This window comes from Telmatherina bonti (assembly GCF_933228915.1).
Source record: "Telmatherina bonti genome assembly, chromosome: 22".
NCBI lineage: Eukaryota > Metazoa > Chordata > Actinopteri > Atheriniformes > Telmatherinidae > Telmatherina > Telmatherina bonti.
In genome coordinates, this window is record NC_136631.1 from 21151711 (window position 1) to 21169749 (window position 18039).

At 38.8% G+C, this 18039-nt stretch overlaps 2 protein-coding genes across 2 annotated transcripts in view; both read right to left on the bottom strand.

The window, feature by feature from the left end:
- Window positions 1-5092: 5092 nt before the first annotated feature.
- LOC306772974 (uncharacterized protein) lies at window positions 5093-5725 on the bottom strand (the record flags this gene model as incomplete). Its single annotated transcript, XM_079262646.1, has 1 exon — window positions 5093-5725. One exon carries the CDS (start codon window positions 5723-5725, stop codon window positions 5093-5095), a length of 633 nt encoding a protein of 210 aa, XP_079118772.1.
- Window positions 5726-12819: 7094 nt separating this feature from the next.
- rps6ka1 (ribosomal protein S6 kinase a, polypeptide 1) overlaps window positions 12820-18039 on the bottom strand; it is a 53470-nt gene continuing 48250 nt past the window's right edge. The window contains exons 16-22 of the mRNA XM_079262080.1: window positions 17925-18014; window positions 17662-17820; window positions 16941-17102; window positions 16734-16810; window positions 16528-16645; window positions 16282-16419; window positions 12820-14764 (exon numbers count right to left, since the gene is read on the bottom strand). Of these exons, the coding sequence (XP_079118206.1) occupies window positions 14642-14764; window positions 16282-16419; window positions 16528-16645; window positions 16734-16810; window positions 16941-17102; window positions 17662-17820; window positions 17925-18014 (867 nt within the window). The 3' untranslated portion in view covers window positions 12820-14641. The remainder of the gene's footprint in view (window positions 14765-16281; window positions 16420-16527; window positions 16646-16733; window positions 16811-16940; window positions 17103-17661; window positions 17821-17924; window positions 18015-18039) is intronic.

The following is an 18039-nucleotide window of genomic DNA, read 5'->3' on the forward strand; positions in this document are numbered from 1 at the left end:
GCAGAGATGTGAGGCAGCGTGTGATTGCATTGAATGTAAATAAATTAGCTCATTTTAGTGAGTATATTTGTAACTTACACATTAAACATGTTTAAATAAGTGTTCAACTTTATGTGAAACATCTATTTGGACTTGGCAAAAGTGCATCATGTAAACCAAAAGACACTTGAGTATTTATGCTCACCACCAGCACACATTGGATCAATTTTTCATTGCCCATACTCCATTTCCAGAATGGCCTGCTGAGTGTTTTAATGTTGCTACCTTCTGCACATCTGCGTTATACAGTGGAAATTGGTCAAAATAACTTTTTTATCAGTTAATCACAGTGGGTAAGACGTAATAATGCCAGGTAACAAAAATTGCTGAGGTGATGTTTAAGCACGTGTAATTCCCATAATTCAAAATCTCTTGTTCATGGCCTCAAATAACTTAGTTATGCTTATTGAGCCGCAAAATAGATGATTTATGTTTTTGCCATTGTTTGTCTATATAGTGGAATAGCTAAATTATTCTTCATGCTTTTAACAAAACATTCAAACAAGAAAAAAAAAAAAAAAGAATTAAGGATCTACGATTTGATGGCATGAACACTTTTCCCCTGGTGGGATCCCTGAAGCAGTTTTTCTTTTAACTTACATCCTAGCCTAAAGATATATCTATCTGGGCAGTTTTCCCTGCAGCTTCTCTTTACCTTCCAGCCTCATTTTTGTCTCTATCTGGATGCTACTCTGTCCCAAAGCCACAGTGATGAAATTCCAGCCTGTCACTTACATAACCGGCCACCTCACTGAGCCAGCATGGTCAAGCATGGTACAGCCTTTCCTGTCTGCCAATGGAGCAGGACATGCAAACAGCCATATCCCTCATGAGGCCTGCATGCTTGTACTAATTCATACAACATATGTAAAGTGTTCCATAAATTCTGCATTACAAATTTGTGTATTCAGTAGTACCGATGCCCTTTTTATTTTTTAAATACAAAGATGGAATTTATGTAGAAATATACAAAAATATGATGCACACTGGGTGGAATATCATAATAATCCATGAATTGCATCTGGGTACAGCCTGCCGTTTATATGATTTCTACGTGGGTGGAAAGTCTGAAAGTGCTTATAAGTACGTGCCAGGTTGGTGTAGATAGAGTTGTGTAATCTATAAAAATAATTGAACATCAGTAAGTATATATAAATATCTGGCAAGTTGTTGAGATGGGTTTATACAAAAAAAAATCCTCATAGCAATGTTTTTAAGAAGCAAACTGCTAAAAACATCAGCTTAACATGATTTCACAAATCCTAGTTTGCAATAATGAGCAGTTGGAAGTAGACATTCTGCTCTTTTCTGGGAAAACAATGTTATCTAACCTCCATTTAACCAGATAATCAGCTGAAAAGAGACTCTAATGGACATGCAGATGACTGGAGACAAAATAAGTCCTCTTATTTTAGCTTTTTCACAGTTTGCTTCTTTCTGGCTTCCAACATGTTACGTCAGAGAGCTGTTTTCTGCTGATGAAGCCCTGTACCGCTGTGAGCTGCTACAAGGTGACCCTGAAGGTCCAGTTCAGCTGCAAAAGATGTCAGATATATCACTTTGTTTGCAGTTGCCGAAAAGACTTTAGGATTTTAATTTTAATATACGGAAAGGAAGGAAGAAACCAAACATTTCAGTATTTTAATGCCTTTATTCTAATAATTCAGCATATTTTACAAAGAAAAAACCTTCAATGATATAGTCTAAAATAAGATTTTATAATATGCACAAGTCTTACACATACAACATTGTGCTGAAGTAAATAATGCAGAAAAGAAAATAAGCAGTGGAAAATTAAAGCATAAAAAGGTGAATAACATTCACTATTTCACTCAGCAGATAGTCTTTCTAAAAAGCAGGGCCATTACCTCAGGTACTTCAATGTTTGACACTAAATTGCATAATCACTTGTTTAACATTTAGAAATGAAAGCAAATTAGTGGCAAACCTGCTGTTGTTTTCAAGCATACATTTGAACTTACATTGTGCCTGGTACTTAACATTCATACGAGAAGTAGAGTTCTTAATTAACAAAAATATCACTGTGAAGAAAGGTATCACATACGATATGGGAAAGATTATCTGTTGTTACAAATGCATAAGTCACGTTAACATTAGGAAACTAATTATCAAACATTCAAAAGCTAAATGAAGGTCAGGAATGTGCTTTTGGACCTGTGGTCAGCCAGTATTTCTACTGGTAAAGGGTTGTGAGAGCTGCAATTGTAGAAGTAATTCCTAGCTTATCAAATATTTGATCATTAAATGAAATATTTTCTTTTGAAAGTTACATTGGCTGGAATGCCATCCCAGAGGTATGAAATAAGTACAGTGGCATTCGCTGCCAACCACAGGTTCAAACTAAATACAGTATGTGGTTACAGTTGTCATAGTTTGTAGTCAGTGTTCAGGAAAACCTACAGAAACAGCTGAGAAACAATCAACATTACATTCATTCTGCAAGTGGGCCCAAAAATCTTTGGGAAGCGTCTTCTTTCATTTTCTCATGAATATAAAACAGAAAAGGTGCAGTCCCACAGCTGTGCGTGACCCAAGTGGTTTCATCCTGCGCAGAAAAAAATGCTCCTGGATTAAGTCCATGATGGTCATGAGTTCACCATGTCCTCACTTCAATCATCAATACTACCATCACTGCTATGAATGCCAATGCACAAATACCGCATAAGGCATATTAGGCCAACCACTGATACAAGTACATTTTAGATATTTACATAGTAGTATGAATACATGTTTAAGGCCTTTGAGACCTTTTATTCCAGATATATTCTAGTAGCAACTATTTTAGAAGAATGTTGTTTGGCAGGTTAATGGTGTGCATAAAGACAGCAAGCAATGGAAACCTTGGCCATGTGAAATAGTGAACAATCACGGAGGAAGCCTCCATGGCTATCAGCTATACAGAAACTTTTAATCTGCAACATTTGATTTAGGAGACACCCAGAATGAAAGAGTCAAGTATCAGAATGGCCATGAAACCATGCATTTGATGCTCTGTAATGGGTTGTGTTAATTGTCAGAGGCTCTTTTGTTCTCAAGCAACTTAGAAAAACTAATCATTTAAGCCCTTAAAGTCAAAATTAGACATTTTCGTGGCCTTAGTCTAATTAATTTTCCACCAACCTACATATCTAAACTCATGCCGTAAGCCCAGACATCTATTTTTGCACACACCATGTTCTATTTTTTTCTCACTTTGATTGCAGGGTCTTTAACAAAGACAGCTACATCTTAGAGTCAGTGTCACTTAGTATTCCTGACTTGAAAGAAATATACTATTGATGCATCATATACATCTGTGCAAGCAAGAAAACATGAAAACAAGAATATATGAAGGTTTTGTGAAAAACCACAAAAAGTGATTCTACAATCAGTAATGTGCTTCTCTTGCAACCAGCCTTGCTTCTTTGTTCTTCCTATTTGTGACACAAAGAGCAAACAAAGCACTTTCAGGAATCCCTATTCATTCTTTTGGCGAGTAGCTTACACACACTAGCGTGCACTTACATCTAACATGTGCATTTCTTCAACAAATGCACCTAGATTGAATTCCTGCCTCAATGCCATAACCTTCTAATGCCCCAAAATAGATATCCCTGGTGTATTAGCTGTGCCTCCTGTACGCACTAATGCAGCTGAAGCATGGGAGTGTTGCAGGAAGATGTAAGATACTTTATCACTGTCAGTTCAAAGAGTAGAGATATGCAAAAGATAAAAATGATAAACAAAGTTCTGGAAACTAAAATGATAACAGATTTAAAAAAAAAAAAAAAAGAAAAAAAAAAGAAAAAAAGGTCATGTCCTGTTTGGGACAACTTTACAGTGCATGATGGATTATAACATAGTTGACCCCCCCCCCCCCAAATTCCTAAACTTCCTTCTATTACAAAATATGATTACAGTGACACATTGTCATCATAACTCCTCTGCACACTAATGTTTGCTAAATGCAAAGCTGCAGCCTTTAGTGCTCATCATTGTCATATACGACACCAATACACCATCAGTAGTTTGTGATAGCATACCCTCAATTTGCTGACACATGCATGCCTTAACCTATGTTTAGCCCCTAATCTTAAAAAAAAGGAGGAATAGAACAGTATTAATAGCAAACTTCAATCTCTAATATGTTTGAGTAAATCCCTCAGAGGAACTCTACAGCTGACACACGTAGTTAAAACGCCCAGCTGGATACATTCTGTATGTTTGTGGAAGCAGATTTAGGATGGAGAAAAGAGCGGTTGCTAGGTGACTGGATAAAAAGAGGCCACAGGTGGAATTGTCCCAGCATGAATTTGTTTCCACTTATCTGGCTTTTCCTTGTATATCTTCCCAAAAACAGATGCCATGGTTGCAGTCAAACGGTCTCAAGAGAAGCCAAGGCACATTTTTTTTTCCCCTTCAAAAGTTTTGTAATTACTTTCTATCTCTGCATCTTTAAAAATGCAGCAAATGTACCCTTCAATAATCCCTTAATGAGCCAAAAGCTAACTTCTTTCCTCTCTTATATTTTTCCTTCATTTTCACTTTTTTTCTTCCATTCCCCTTGAAAAGGTTTACATAACATCATCCTTTTTGCAGAATGAGTTAGCTGAAGTACAACGAAGCAACTGATATCTCTCGGGTCAGTCTGAACCTCTCCTCCCACATTACCTGACTCATCTATGCACCATGGATTTTTTATCTGAATCCTTCCTCTGCAAGCTTAACGGTAACTCCAAGCAGCAAAGCATTTGTGAAAAGCAATGAGGAGATAATGACATCCTGTACACATTGCACTGGCATGAGCTTGATTGGTTTTCTAGCCAAAACATTTCCACAGAATTACACTGAACAGGAAGCTCCTTACAAGCATCTGTGATATTTGTAGGCACTCTAAAGCTCTTGAGGACCAGCCTCAGGATACAAGAGCAAAAAGGTTGAAACTGGAGAGTAGCCATGTCAATGAGTGATAGCTAAAGAATGGTTAGTTCATCCTCCCAGTCATGAAAAGCACATTCTTCAAGTGAAGGGTGGAACGTAAGCTTCTATTGTCTTATTTCATCTTCACAGGCCAGGGGAGGCATGTACGAAGTCCAAGCATGGAGGAAAAGACAATAGTAGGTCGGTGTTTCTTGAACCGCAGGCCTTTCTTCAGGCGTTGGCTGTTCTCTGCAACGTACAGCTCCCCCTGCTGGGCTGCACTAGATATCCGTGACACTAGCTCTCCGTGAACCACCACCTGCTGTTCTGAACGCACAAACACCTCCCTAAGCTCCTCCAGTCGCCTCTCCATCTCTCTGATGACATGCTGACGCTCTTCTACCTCCAGGAGGCGCCGGCGAGCTGCCTCAAATTCCATGCTGGAGCTGGGGGTGACGAGTTTGGAAGAGGGGGCCGTGGCAGAGGTGGATGGGGGCTCTGAACCAGCTAGTAGAGCCTCTGTTACCCTCCGGAAGTCTCCCATGGAAATTGAACGCCTGGTGGCCGGAGATGCCAATGCCAGGAGCGCGGAGGCAGATGTAGAAGGTGGCATGGCTGAAGGAGGAAGAGGAGAGGAAGAAGATGATGGAGATGCTGAATCTGGTGGGTGGAGATCAGGATGCGAGTCCGTGCTTTTAATAGCAGCTGCCATGTCTTCAGCTGAGCCCTCATCATGGATTTCTGTGTTTCTTTGTCGTCGCTTCATAGCCAGCGCTTCACTTGTCCTCCTGCTGATGTCCTTCCTGCCACTGCCGATTCTCTGCTTTTGCTGTTTCCCTGTGTCAAAAGAGCAAGACGCCGAGCAGAGGGATGCAGAGATGTGCAGTGATGCAGCCTGGGAACTGCTCCATTCATTAATAAGAAATGTGAGCCAGGATTGTGCGGTATCTGCATCTGAGTGGTTCTGTTGGGGAGGGTGCCTCCTGGCATCTCATTGGCTGCTGATCTCATGAGCATGTCAGCTGATGATTGGGCAGCTTTCCTCTCTGCTGCTGATGCTGGCAGGCTTTCATGCCCTCCGCTTGACTGTTCTGCTTCGTCGTCATCATCTGGAGGTCTGCTTTGATCAGCTCTCAGTCAGGAGATGCAGAAGTATCAGGACAATCTCTTCCTGATGCTGCTTCAGTGACTTCCACTCTCACAGCTTCTCTGATGTCATTCTGCTTAGAAGCTGGTCTCCGCATTTTTCCTCTTTCCCTTGCTCAGATGGTTGCTCCTAGCAACAGTGCCTTGATATCAAATGGCAAGAGCAGAAGGGAGGGGTGATGCTCCACTTTATCTCTTGCTTAATCACCTTACTGCTCATCATCATTACCCTTTCTGCTATTCCTTGCTCTATGGAGCCATTTAACATGTGTGTCTTATTCCTTAATATTCTCTTTAATTACTTTAACTACTGAATTATAAACAAAGAATTTGGAATATACTCAAAAAGAAAGCAAACAAAGCTATTTTGAATTCTGCAGTTCAAAGTTAGCAAGAACTTATAGATGAAAAAACTCACAACCAAACACGATGCTTGTACTGTTTTGACTAATTTAAAAGAATTTCTCATACAAAACACAAAAAGAGCTTATTATTAAAGTACTTAGCCCTATTTGCCCCATTTTACACAGAGCAGTATTCCTTTATCAAAGTACTTTATTTACATAGACAATTATTTTTACGAATTGGATGGGATGAACAGCTATTAACATGGATTTGTTTTAACTGAATCATTGTTCATATTGATTATGTCTGAACAGTGCCTTGAGAGGACTTTGTTCTTAATTTCTATACAAATGAAGCTGAATTGAAATGAATAGAAAATCAGATCATTCCAATGTTAACACTGAAATGTGTATTTCAGGTGAAACTTTGAGTTAAATATCTTTCAGGAGCATAAGCCAAAGATTGGATATAATACCATAAGAGGAGGAGGAGAAGGACTTGTCTCAAATGGCCACCAATGAATCCTGTTCTAAATATTTCTGAATTCACTTTCGCAACAGATACTCATGCACAGAGCTTTAAAGGCTTTGGATATTTCTGCAGTCAAATACAAATCTAGTTCATTGTATTGGTCCATATTTGTTTTACTCCTTTTTAAAAAATAAAGTCAGAATTATTTGCTTGCGGTTCTTTTGCCAATAATTCTGAAAAACATTGAATATTTTCCTGCAGTCAAGTAAAATATAGCAGAATAAATACAAAATAAATTTGACCTTTTTTCAAACATCGCATCAGCCTCCATTCATTGGAGGTCCAAAAGATCCAAGGGTCTTCTACTGGAATATGTTGGGTTTTTTTTTTTAAGTTACTGCTCAGACATTACCTTATTACAATATAATGATGCAATACATATTTCTATCAATAAATGTTTTTTCTCTGTCTATAAAATTATTGGCTGATTCTGTGATTATACAAGCAGTGTATATGAATAAAATCTGCCATAGGTTCTCTGCCCTTGTATACATTAAAGATTGAGAGAGGCAAGTTTAATACATTTAGGACCAAGTGTTGTTTTAAATAACTGCCCTCTTTTAAACTGAAGTAAAACAGATAAAGCTTTTAGCAGGTCAGAGGTGAGTGTGTATGTGTGTGAGCAGCTATCTGCTTGCATATTTGAGACAGCTCGCTTAGCTCTTTGCTTTTATCTCAGGATTGGTAATGCATTAGCAGTAGCACTGACTGCTCTCTGCTTTTAGCATGTCTAATCTTTAGTGAAGAGGGAGTGAAGCGGAAAATTACAGAGACAGACAAACATAAGGGGAAAGCTTTGACTTTTGGTGTTTAGAGAAAGAATAAATGACAGTTTTTTTTATTACGCTAGTCAGGACTTCATCCTATTGAATAAAATGATCAAGGGGATACGAAGGCAGCCTGAGAAAAGGCAGCCTTTTTCTCAAAGTTGAAATAAGAATTCTGATTTAGCAACATTCATGAAGAAACTCGAATAAGTTTGCTCCATTTTTATGTAGTCTACCTTTCCTTTGCTTCATACAGTTCTGCAATATTCACACACAGCTTTTTGAGTAACTCAGACTTGAGACATGTGCTCATGGTGCTTCAATGGATTTCAATAAATGTGCAACATCATGCAATCAAAAGCAACCACTCTAAACTAATCATTCGAGACAGGGGTGCCCAAAGTTGGTTTGAGGGACAAACCTGGCTTCCATTAAATGGATCCAACAGTCAAAGTTCTGCACAATAAGTGATTAGTTTGTGTTAGGTGTGTTGGAACAGGTATACATGGTAAACCTGCAGGATTGTGGCCCTCGAGGGCCGGAGCTGGGCACCCCTGCTCTAAGCAGTGTGTGTGCTGAAAGTATGACTGCCATCATCACAAGTTGGCAGAGTTGCAAGTGTCAGCTTGCCAGCAAAACCCAGGATGTTTTCACAAAAAAATATTTCAGTGTGACAGTGATGTAGAAACATTGTTTGTTCTGAACGTCACCAGGGTGCTGCACACACTCGTGCACACATTTATTGACCCACATAGTAAGACAAGGCTCTAAAGAAAAACACAGTTTTCCCTGTTACATTTCCCTCTGACATGTATATTCTCACACATACAAATGTGAAATACACTCATATAGTATATTCATGGCTTCTGTTGTATCATATATTTCCTAAAAGTCAAACCTGTGTAGACATTTTCTCACGCTAGTCAAAAATACCTACAACTATTAGTATGTGATCTCTAGTAGCTAGTAAAATGGCATCTTGGAAGAGAAGACAGAGAATGGCGGGCAACCTGCAACAATGCACAAAGATAAATCCTTATCCCCCACCATCACATTTTAAGTCAAAAGTGTGGACACATTTAGTATTTTTTTTTGCTTTGAAGGGGAAGTAGAGCGGGACATGTCGAAAGCTATTTGTAAATTGAACTCTGTGATGCACATGTCGCGTACTGCGGTAACGTGACTAACGTTACTGCTCACCTAGCAGGACGCCATCCTGAGGTAAATGCTGAGCTAACAGCCAGACGTACGACAGCAGCAAGCCAACAAACCATCTTTCATATACAGCCTATGCAACAGAAACACAAACCAGCGCTTTTATATGCAGTTCAAGCTTTTAAAACAAGTAGAAGTTCAAAAGAGCTCACCTTCCAAAACGGATATAACGCCACGTTACTTGATAGTTCGCCCCCTGCTGGAGAAAAGAGGTAACTTTTTCCTCTATTTGGCATCTAAACATATAAACATTTAAAACTTGACCCGAAAAATCTATTTAAAATGGAAAAGCAATATATCCCGATTTTTGTTTAAATCGATTTTTTTTTCTCCCACCCCTTAAGGTGACCCTTTCAGCTGTGGGCTCCAACATGAGTACTGCAGTTCATGTTAAAATGTTCTGGCCATTGTTCATGTCACAGTGGAGCCAAAGTTATTGTTAACAAAGATTTATGCAGGATTTCCAGTATATGAGCGTAAACCTCTTTCACTGTCCCCCCCCCCCCCCCATCTCTCCACCTACTTCTCTAAATATAGTTAGTCCTTTTTAATAGTTTGTCCATCAGCGTTGCATGTACATTCATCTCTTTTTCAGTACATGTGTGACAGATGGCTTTGTATGCTTCCACAGATCAGACAAGTGGATAAAAAAAATACTCACCAAGACACACGTGCACATAGAAGTCAATCAGTAATTCTATTGAGTGCTCTGAATTAATTGCGTTTGTGTGCCAGATACTTCCAAATACAATTATCTCTTACACACATCTCCTCTCCAAGCCCTTTTTGACTAAAATTGTAATGAAATCCTGCACTCAGCCTGTCAAACTGAACCCTCTGTTCCAGATTACTCTAATCTCTGCAATGTCACGTGTGAAGGATTGAAAGCATCTGGGTGTCTCTACTTTTTTCTATTTGTCTTAAATTTAAATAGATTTTATCAGCAGTATGTCATTTATATTCAGAGATATGTGTGAAGCAGGATACAAGGAAGCGTTTTTCTGCAGGGATTATATAATCCTGTATGAATTTATAAATGACAAAGCTGCAGAGTTAATGATGGGTCTTATGTATCCTTGCAACCAAATCAATAGGGTTTTATGCTATTAAGTGGATATAAATATATTCATTCATTCCTTTGCTACACTGCTTTGTCAAATTCAGGACTTGGAGAAACTGGAACCGATCCCAGTAAATGTTGGGGTGGTGTGTTAGAGGCTATAAATGTTAGTTCATGTTTTAGTTGCAAACATCTCAACTTAGTTTAATGGACACAAAAAAAGACTTGAACAGTAAAAACAAAAACATGGATGCACTGAACGTGTATAATTATGTAATGTTGCAAGGAAAATGCAGACTGTGGATGTATATGTGAGTCTATCTTTTACATTCTTTGCTTAATTTATTGGGTATTTTGTAAAACTTTCAACTTTCTTTGGAACTCCTTTGTAGCAGCTGTGGGACAGTACTGGGAAATGTTTATACCTGCTGCAGTCGTAGTCTTCTACAGTGGATTGTGTATAATGTGTAAAGTATAACATGTATGCAATCACTGTGGAGCACAAAAATATCTTTTCTAGGATAAATTGTGGAGCCATCATTCTAAACCTTGTATACGTGTTTGTACACAAAAGAATAAATGAGAGGGAATAATATAGATTGCCATAAAAGTGACAAATTACCCTTGGAGAGGGTGCTGCAGTGGGAGAACAGGTAACAAGATCAGATCTTATACAACTCAACAAAAACTAGGGAGATGCCGTAAGCAGCATATCACGACTATTAGTCATATCAGACATGAGCAAAATAAAAAAATATATATATAACTTCCTTCAGTAGAGATTGTTTTAAAAAAATGTTCAGTCCTTTGCTCTTTCCTTTTTAGTATCTTATGAGTCAAGGATTCACTCTGACATACACCCACGCACTCCCGCTGTTATAAAAACCCATGAAATTTCAGCACTTGAGCTGAGCTGTTCCAGCTGACAGCAGCAGTAAACTGAGGAGAAGAGACAAGCAGAAAAACTGCATCCGGGAAAGTAGACAAACCATGGTGAGGAATTTCTGCTGTTCTGTAATCAATATCAGTTGTCTCCTTTGTCTCCTCCCACCGCTGGAGGCTGACTCAGTCTGCGTACACAGAAATGCACACACACGTGAGTGTAAAATAGCAGGAAGTCACTCATTGCGGTGTGAATTATTAGCAGGATGACATGAAAGCCCAGAGAGCAGAGCCCAGTGGGAGCACTTTAAACTGAGCATGTGTCTAGGTGTTGATGAAGGTATTTACCTTGGTGCAAAATTAAAAGCATAAATCATACCAATAGAATGAAGATGACCAGCAACCCCACAATGTGAGCAGCAGTCACTGTGGTGTTTGTTATGTAAGGGAGTGTTGTCGTGCATACAGAGGTGGGTAACAGCAGGTACATGGTGATACTATGAGCTGATACTTTTAGTGTGGCAGGAAGAAGGGTGAAAAAATGTGACAATTAAAATGGAAAAGGCAGTGGTACTGAAGAAGAAAGTCATTTACATATAGTTACTATAGTGTGCCACAAGGGTGTGTGTGTGTGTATAAACATGTGTATATATATACATATGTTTATACACATATATATACATATGTATACACACACACATACATATGTATATACACACACAAACATATATATATATATATATATTTATATATACACACATACATACATACATACATACAGACGTCATTGCATTTAATTAGAGGACAGACTACTGGAGACTTTTTTCATCTGACATCACAAAGAACTGGTCTGTATCAGTCAGTTACCATCATTAAATGCACCATGGCAAATGAATTAACTTATGGACAAGACTGCAGCGTCAGTCTTAGTCAGGAGTTCTTTTTGTTTCTTTTTTTTTATTTTATGAAATGCATTCAACGAAGTGGGGCTGGATTTATTCAACTTTTCAATGTTAAAAGGGAGAGTGTGATGGAAAGCTTACACTTTATCTCCCTCCAGTGATCATATGTGGAAACACACCAGACTGTCGGCCCACTGAGCCATTTGTTCCATATATTACCAACACTGAAACTTCATTAACTATCATGGCTGTGCAAATGCCCATTTTATTGAGGCAGGTGAACAAAGTTGAGACCCAACGTAAGTCAGTTTACATTCTTTTTAGAAATACATTTTTCATGAAAAACAACTAGAGCTGCAGTAGCGAGCCCTTTAAATAATATAAACCTCTCACTGAAGATAACTGAAGGGCAGTGCTTGGAAACATAGAGCTGTTTGTTACTTTTTATATTCTCATTCTTAATTTCCCTGCAACAAGACACGACAGAAAGTCTGGATGTTAGCCAGTGTGTTGCATCACTTCATTTAGTAATCTGCTGAAAAAAACAGATTACAGAAATGCTGGCGTCTCATGCTGTTTCGTAATCATGTCTTGACTTTTAAAATGTTTCTATGCTGCGCAATTTTTCATGTCTTGCATTTCCGACCTTTACTTCTTTTTGGGCGATTTTCTACATTTTATTTTTTCCACAGGAATCAGAGAATATGCATTTCCCAATATGACAATTTTTACATTTTAAATAAAACTTTATTCCCATGTCGAGATAAATATGTAATTGGTAAATCTTTCAATCCTTTTTAAATTGACATTTTACACGTCAAACTTCTTTTTGCAAATGATCTTCAAGATACACATTTTCTGTGGAGCTGTTTTCTTATGGCTGCATTTGGGTGACATAAGCTTCCATTACTTGCACATCTAACCACTGTCTGCTTGATTTTTGAGCCATTTTTAAATTCTGAATTGGGAGTTTTTGTGGATTTGGAGCGCCCGTTCATAAAGCAAAATTAAACAACAAACAGTGCAGCCAGTTTGTCATAGCAACTCAATTTTTTTTTATTTTGTAAGATATAAAAATCTTTATCATACAATAACATCTCACCATAATACCATTAATCAAATGGAGAGGTTTTCCACCAAATAATTATATAACTTTGATCCCTTTTGAGGTAAAACAGCTGGTTCACTGATTATTTAGCCACACAGGTCGTTCCTTCTACAGATGCACAGAATCTTGTGGATCTTCATAATAGTTTTTTCTAAACCATGCAAAACATTCTGCCTCACCTGTAGGCCTAGGCACTGAGCTGAAAGCAGGACCTACCCTATGAAGCAACTTTGAACAAGACACATTTACCCTTCTTTAGAAGATCTTAAACTCACTGTTACTTACTGTAAACAAATCATGTGATCGGCAGGGTAAATTAAACTCGTATCAGAAAAGGAAGTATGGGTACTCCACAAAAAAGGTCAGGTTTGTGTTAGATTACCTAACAGTGACTCAGCAGAAGTTACATTTGAGATCTTAATTACATTATAACAGCATTCAGGCTCCGCTGTTTCGTTATACATTAGAAGAAATGACCTCTGCAGCATCAAATCCACAGGCTATGATCTGCTCAGCATGTCTTTCACTATTTTAAATCACGACTTTCTTTGGACAACAGGAAGAAAAGAAAGCAAACAACAAAAGCAGCCAACACAAGGGAAAAAAAGCTTTCAATATTATTCAAGAAACACAGTGAAAAAAAAATTAAATAAAAAAAAAAAAAAAAAAAAAAACAACAAAAAAACAAAAACACAAAACCTAAGAAAACAAAACAAAGCAGATAGCAAATTTCAACATGCCACATTGTTCCTTGGGCAGGTTTTCTTTCACAGAAAGCCACCTATTTTACTAGTTTCAGGAGTAATAAAAATAACAGACATCTCAAATGTTTGCCAGCAGATTGACCAAGCAGAGAAGAGGGGCAGCGAAACAAGGAAGCCACATGACATCACCAGACCATGCACATGACTGCAGCATCCCGCAAGACAGTACAGACACACAGTGCAAGTCATGCAACTGACATACACGCACACAAACACACACTCTCTGTAAAACCAAATACAGTTTAAATTGACATTAACCAAAACATCAGCATTTGACATTTCCCAGAATCAACATATTCTGGTTGTACCAAAGAGGCATTGATGGCAGAAATGTTTCATATTTATATTAATAATGCTTTTTGAAAACATTTAACAGCAGATGGACAGAAATGTGGCTTTGTGCTTTCCGCACAAGTTGATTTGGCAGCACGACCAGTATTATAAAGCTCATCAATTCTACAAAAAGAACAGGAAGACGGACAACAAAACAGGTGGAATGACAGCCGTGCAGCAAGAACCAATTACAGCAATGATCAGGAGGGGGAAAAAAAAACTTTCATTGTCACCATCAAAACATGGCTGCTTCGACTTTGTTGCAGGTCATGCACGCACACGCTTACACACTCGCATCATACACCCACACGGCACTAATTCATCTGCCAAAAACCTGCTCCCCCCCCCCTTGTTTGTTTTTTTTAATATTGTGCCCTCATTGCTCCAATCCATCGTCATGATCTTTTTGCTGCTCCAAGTAGGCTAGCGAACAGCAGCTGATGAGCCCACATGAAGGGGGTGACAGCAAGAGCAGGATGTTTAAGGAAGGGGGCGAGACCGTAGTCAGTATTCCTTGGCTGGTTTTCATCAGGTGGATGCTACGTCCACGAGCAAGCTGACTGAGTGGTGACGGGCCAGGAGGAGTGGTTTGATTGGACTCCAGTAAGCTGATTGGCTGCTTTGAGTCTCTACAGGGAGGTGGAGGGCAGCTTCTTCACGCGCCTCTGAGCCAAGAAGGAACTCTCGATGGGCTTGAGCTCTGGTGTGGGTTGGGAGTTCTTCAGGGCGGAGTATGTGGCTGCCATTGCACCCTGCAAGCAGAAAGCAGCATGATCACTCCAGGCATAAAGTCCCAACTGTGTTATGAAATCTCAGGACATGACAACTGCAACATGGTGTTTTTTTTTTTATTCTTTAAGTTTTTATAAAGGGGAGATAAACTAGTAAAAGTCAGCAGTGATGTGTGAAAACTAAGAACACTTCATGACCGAACAGCTTGTTGAGCCACAATTAGCTGCAATAATATGAGGTAATCATTTTTTATTGCCCTGTCATAGAGGTGTTTACTGAAACGCTGTGTTTGGTTCACACTAAATGTGGTTCTGGGCACTCTGAGCGGACAGAAGTCATGTGATTCATTTATATGCAACTTTGCAAACCTAAAATGTGATGCTACATATTTTTCTCCTTTGTTTCTTTGAGAGAAGAGACTTTCACATCTTTCCATCAAGCCAGTCTCATTTAGTCTTTTCCTAATTGTACTGTTATGGAAACTGTTGATAAAGACTCACCAGTAGCATCTTGCTTTTTGCCACACTGCTCTTACATTTTGGGACTGAGACAGCTGTACAGTCGGCCTTTTATCACTTAAAGAACATATAGAGGATTAAAGGACTGGTGTCGCAGCAGGTTTAGAAAACTTCTCCATGCAATCATCTTTCGTAGACTAGACTACTGTAACGCTGTCCTTACAGGTCTCAATAAAAAGTCCATTAGACAACTGCAGTTAGTCCAGAATGCTGCAGCTTGAGTCCTCACTAAGACCAAGAAAGTGGATCATATAACTCTGGGTCTCAGATCTTTACACTGGCTTCCTGTCTGTCAAATAATTGACTTCAAAATCCTACTGTTGGTTTATAAAGCACTGAATGGTTACAGACCGAAAAAGGTTTTCTGGATTGTTATGAACAGACCAGATCCCTCAGGTCATCTGGAACAGGTCTACCTTCTGTTCCCAGAGTCAAAACCAAACATGGAGAGGCACGTTCAGTTTTTATGCTCCACTTGTGGAACAAACTCCCAGAAAGCTGTTAAATAAACACTTTATTTACAACCTTTTATCAAAGTAACTTAATTCCTCACACTGTCATTTTTATTTGAAGCATTTTTATTCCCTCTCTTTTTATTTATTCACTCTCCTTTTCTTTTAAGCATTTCACTTGTTTGTTTTTAATGCTTTCTGCACCTCGCTGTAATGCTTGAATATTTTGATGTAAAGCACTTTAAATTGTCCTGTAAATCCTGTGCTTTACAAATAAACCTGCCCTGTCTTGCCCAGTGTGACAGTGTAATATCTCACTGTCAATGTTGGTTTTTTCCAGTTTTAAAACCTGATAGGAGCGAGATGATCACGTCCCTCTTCGAATGAAGGAGGGTGCATTTTTTTTATTCTCATAAGTGGAATGTAAATGGTAAAATCTGACTTTGACATTTGAACTATTTTTATAATGTATAAAAACTTACATTATCAATTTAAACTAAATGCACATTTTATGTTAGAACTGATTCTAAGTTAATAAATATTTAGAAATGCATTTGGTTCTGTTACCTTGACCAGTTTAGGGTCCTGATGTGGGAGTTGGCTGTTGGGTAGTTTGTCTCTCTGGACAATCCAGGGGTGTTTGAGGACCTGCTTTGCAGTCAGTCTCTGATGGGGGTCCACATGAAGCATCTTTGACACAAGATCCTAGAAGTAGTAGAATATTATATGAAACCAACCAACTGCCAGAAAGAAACCAGAAAAAGCTGTAATGACTTGGAACAAATGAGCTGTGAAGAGGATTTGGAGCTCTACCTTTGCAGCAAAAGAGACTGTGTCCCAGTTGCCTCCGGTTAAACTGAAGTGACCACTCCCTATCCTGCCCAGGATCTCATTTGGAGTGTCCTCGGGTCCGTTGGCAAACGGAGTAAAACTAAAGGTAGAAAAGTAGACAAAGTGAATACAGAGAGCAATTAGAAAGAAAGTATGTACACAAACAAACTTGAAGTGTTTCTATTCACCCAGCCAGCATGGTGTAGAGTAAAACTCCCAGACTCCAGATGTCGCATCCTTCATCATACCCCTGACGCTTCAAAACCTATGAGCCAGATATTATAACCCATTTTAAACACTATTTTGTTTCACTTTAACATCCATCAAGGTTAGTATTCAAAATCAGAGACAATCTTAAACTCTCTTAAGTATCACAGTAACCGTCATGGGCTCACCTCAGGAGCCACAAAGTTAGCAGTATAGCACGGGGTCATCAGCAGGCCGTTGTTGGCACGCAACTGCTTAGCAAAGCCAAAGTCACAGATCCTAATGGACTCAGGATTCCCCGACTCATCAACGTAGAGGATGTTGCTGGGTTTTAGGTCTCTGTGTACCACCTGAAGGAAAAGAAAAACAAAAGGAAACTGAAGAAAGAAACAAAACAAAGGCAGCAGAAGAATGCCTGGAGGACGCAGTACGTCATAAAAACAAAAAGGATGCAACAGCACGTAAGTTTAAAAAGTTTTGACAATATTGTATGAAATTTGACAAGACAAAAGTAGTTCAAGATTATTTTGTCAAAACTGAGGTTCCTGAATCGTAACAGAACATGTCAATAACAAATTAGGGCTAATATTGGTTAAAAAAATAAAATAAAATCTCATGATACTTTTTAACCTTTTTTTAAACTTTACTTTTTACGGACCTTTAGTCTCATCTGATCTAAAGCCAAGAGAGCAAAACATCTTGTGCATGATTTATTAGAAAAGAAGAGAATCGTCATAAAAACAAAGTGGTTTGACATTGAAATTAAAATGCACTTTGACGGCTAATTTATTTTAAATTGACTGAATAATGAAATTGGTTGTGAAATAATAGAATCATCTGTAAGATCAACAAATATTCAAGCTCAGAAACTGGACAGCAGGCTGTATCTGTAGAGCCAGTTGACCTCACCCCCTGTGAGTGGAGGTACTCCACAGTTTTGGTGATGGTGTGAAGCACGGCGCTGGCCTCTCGCTCTGAAAAGAACTTTTGCTTGAGGATCCGATCCAGCAGCTCTCCTCCACGCATCAGCTCCGTCACCAGGAACACCTGCTTACCGTTGTCATACACCTGACACAGACGCACAGAAGAAACAGTTTCACCGCCAGTGGCGCTGGTTTTTCCTAATATTGAAAGCAAAGAACAGTTTGCTTTTAAGTACATGTCAGACTCACATCTTTCAGCGTTATGATGTTGGGGTGCTGTCCATATCTGAGTAGAATTTCAATCTCCTCAGAGGGGTCTGTGCTGGTCTTGTCAATCATCTGTCAATCACAAAATAACAGCAGC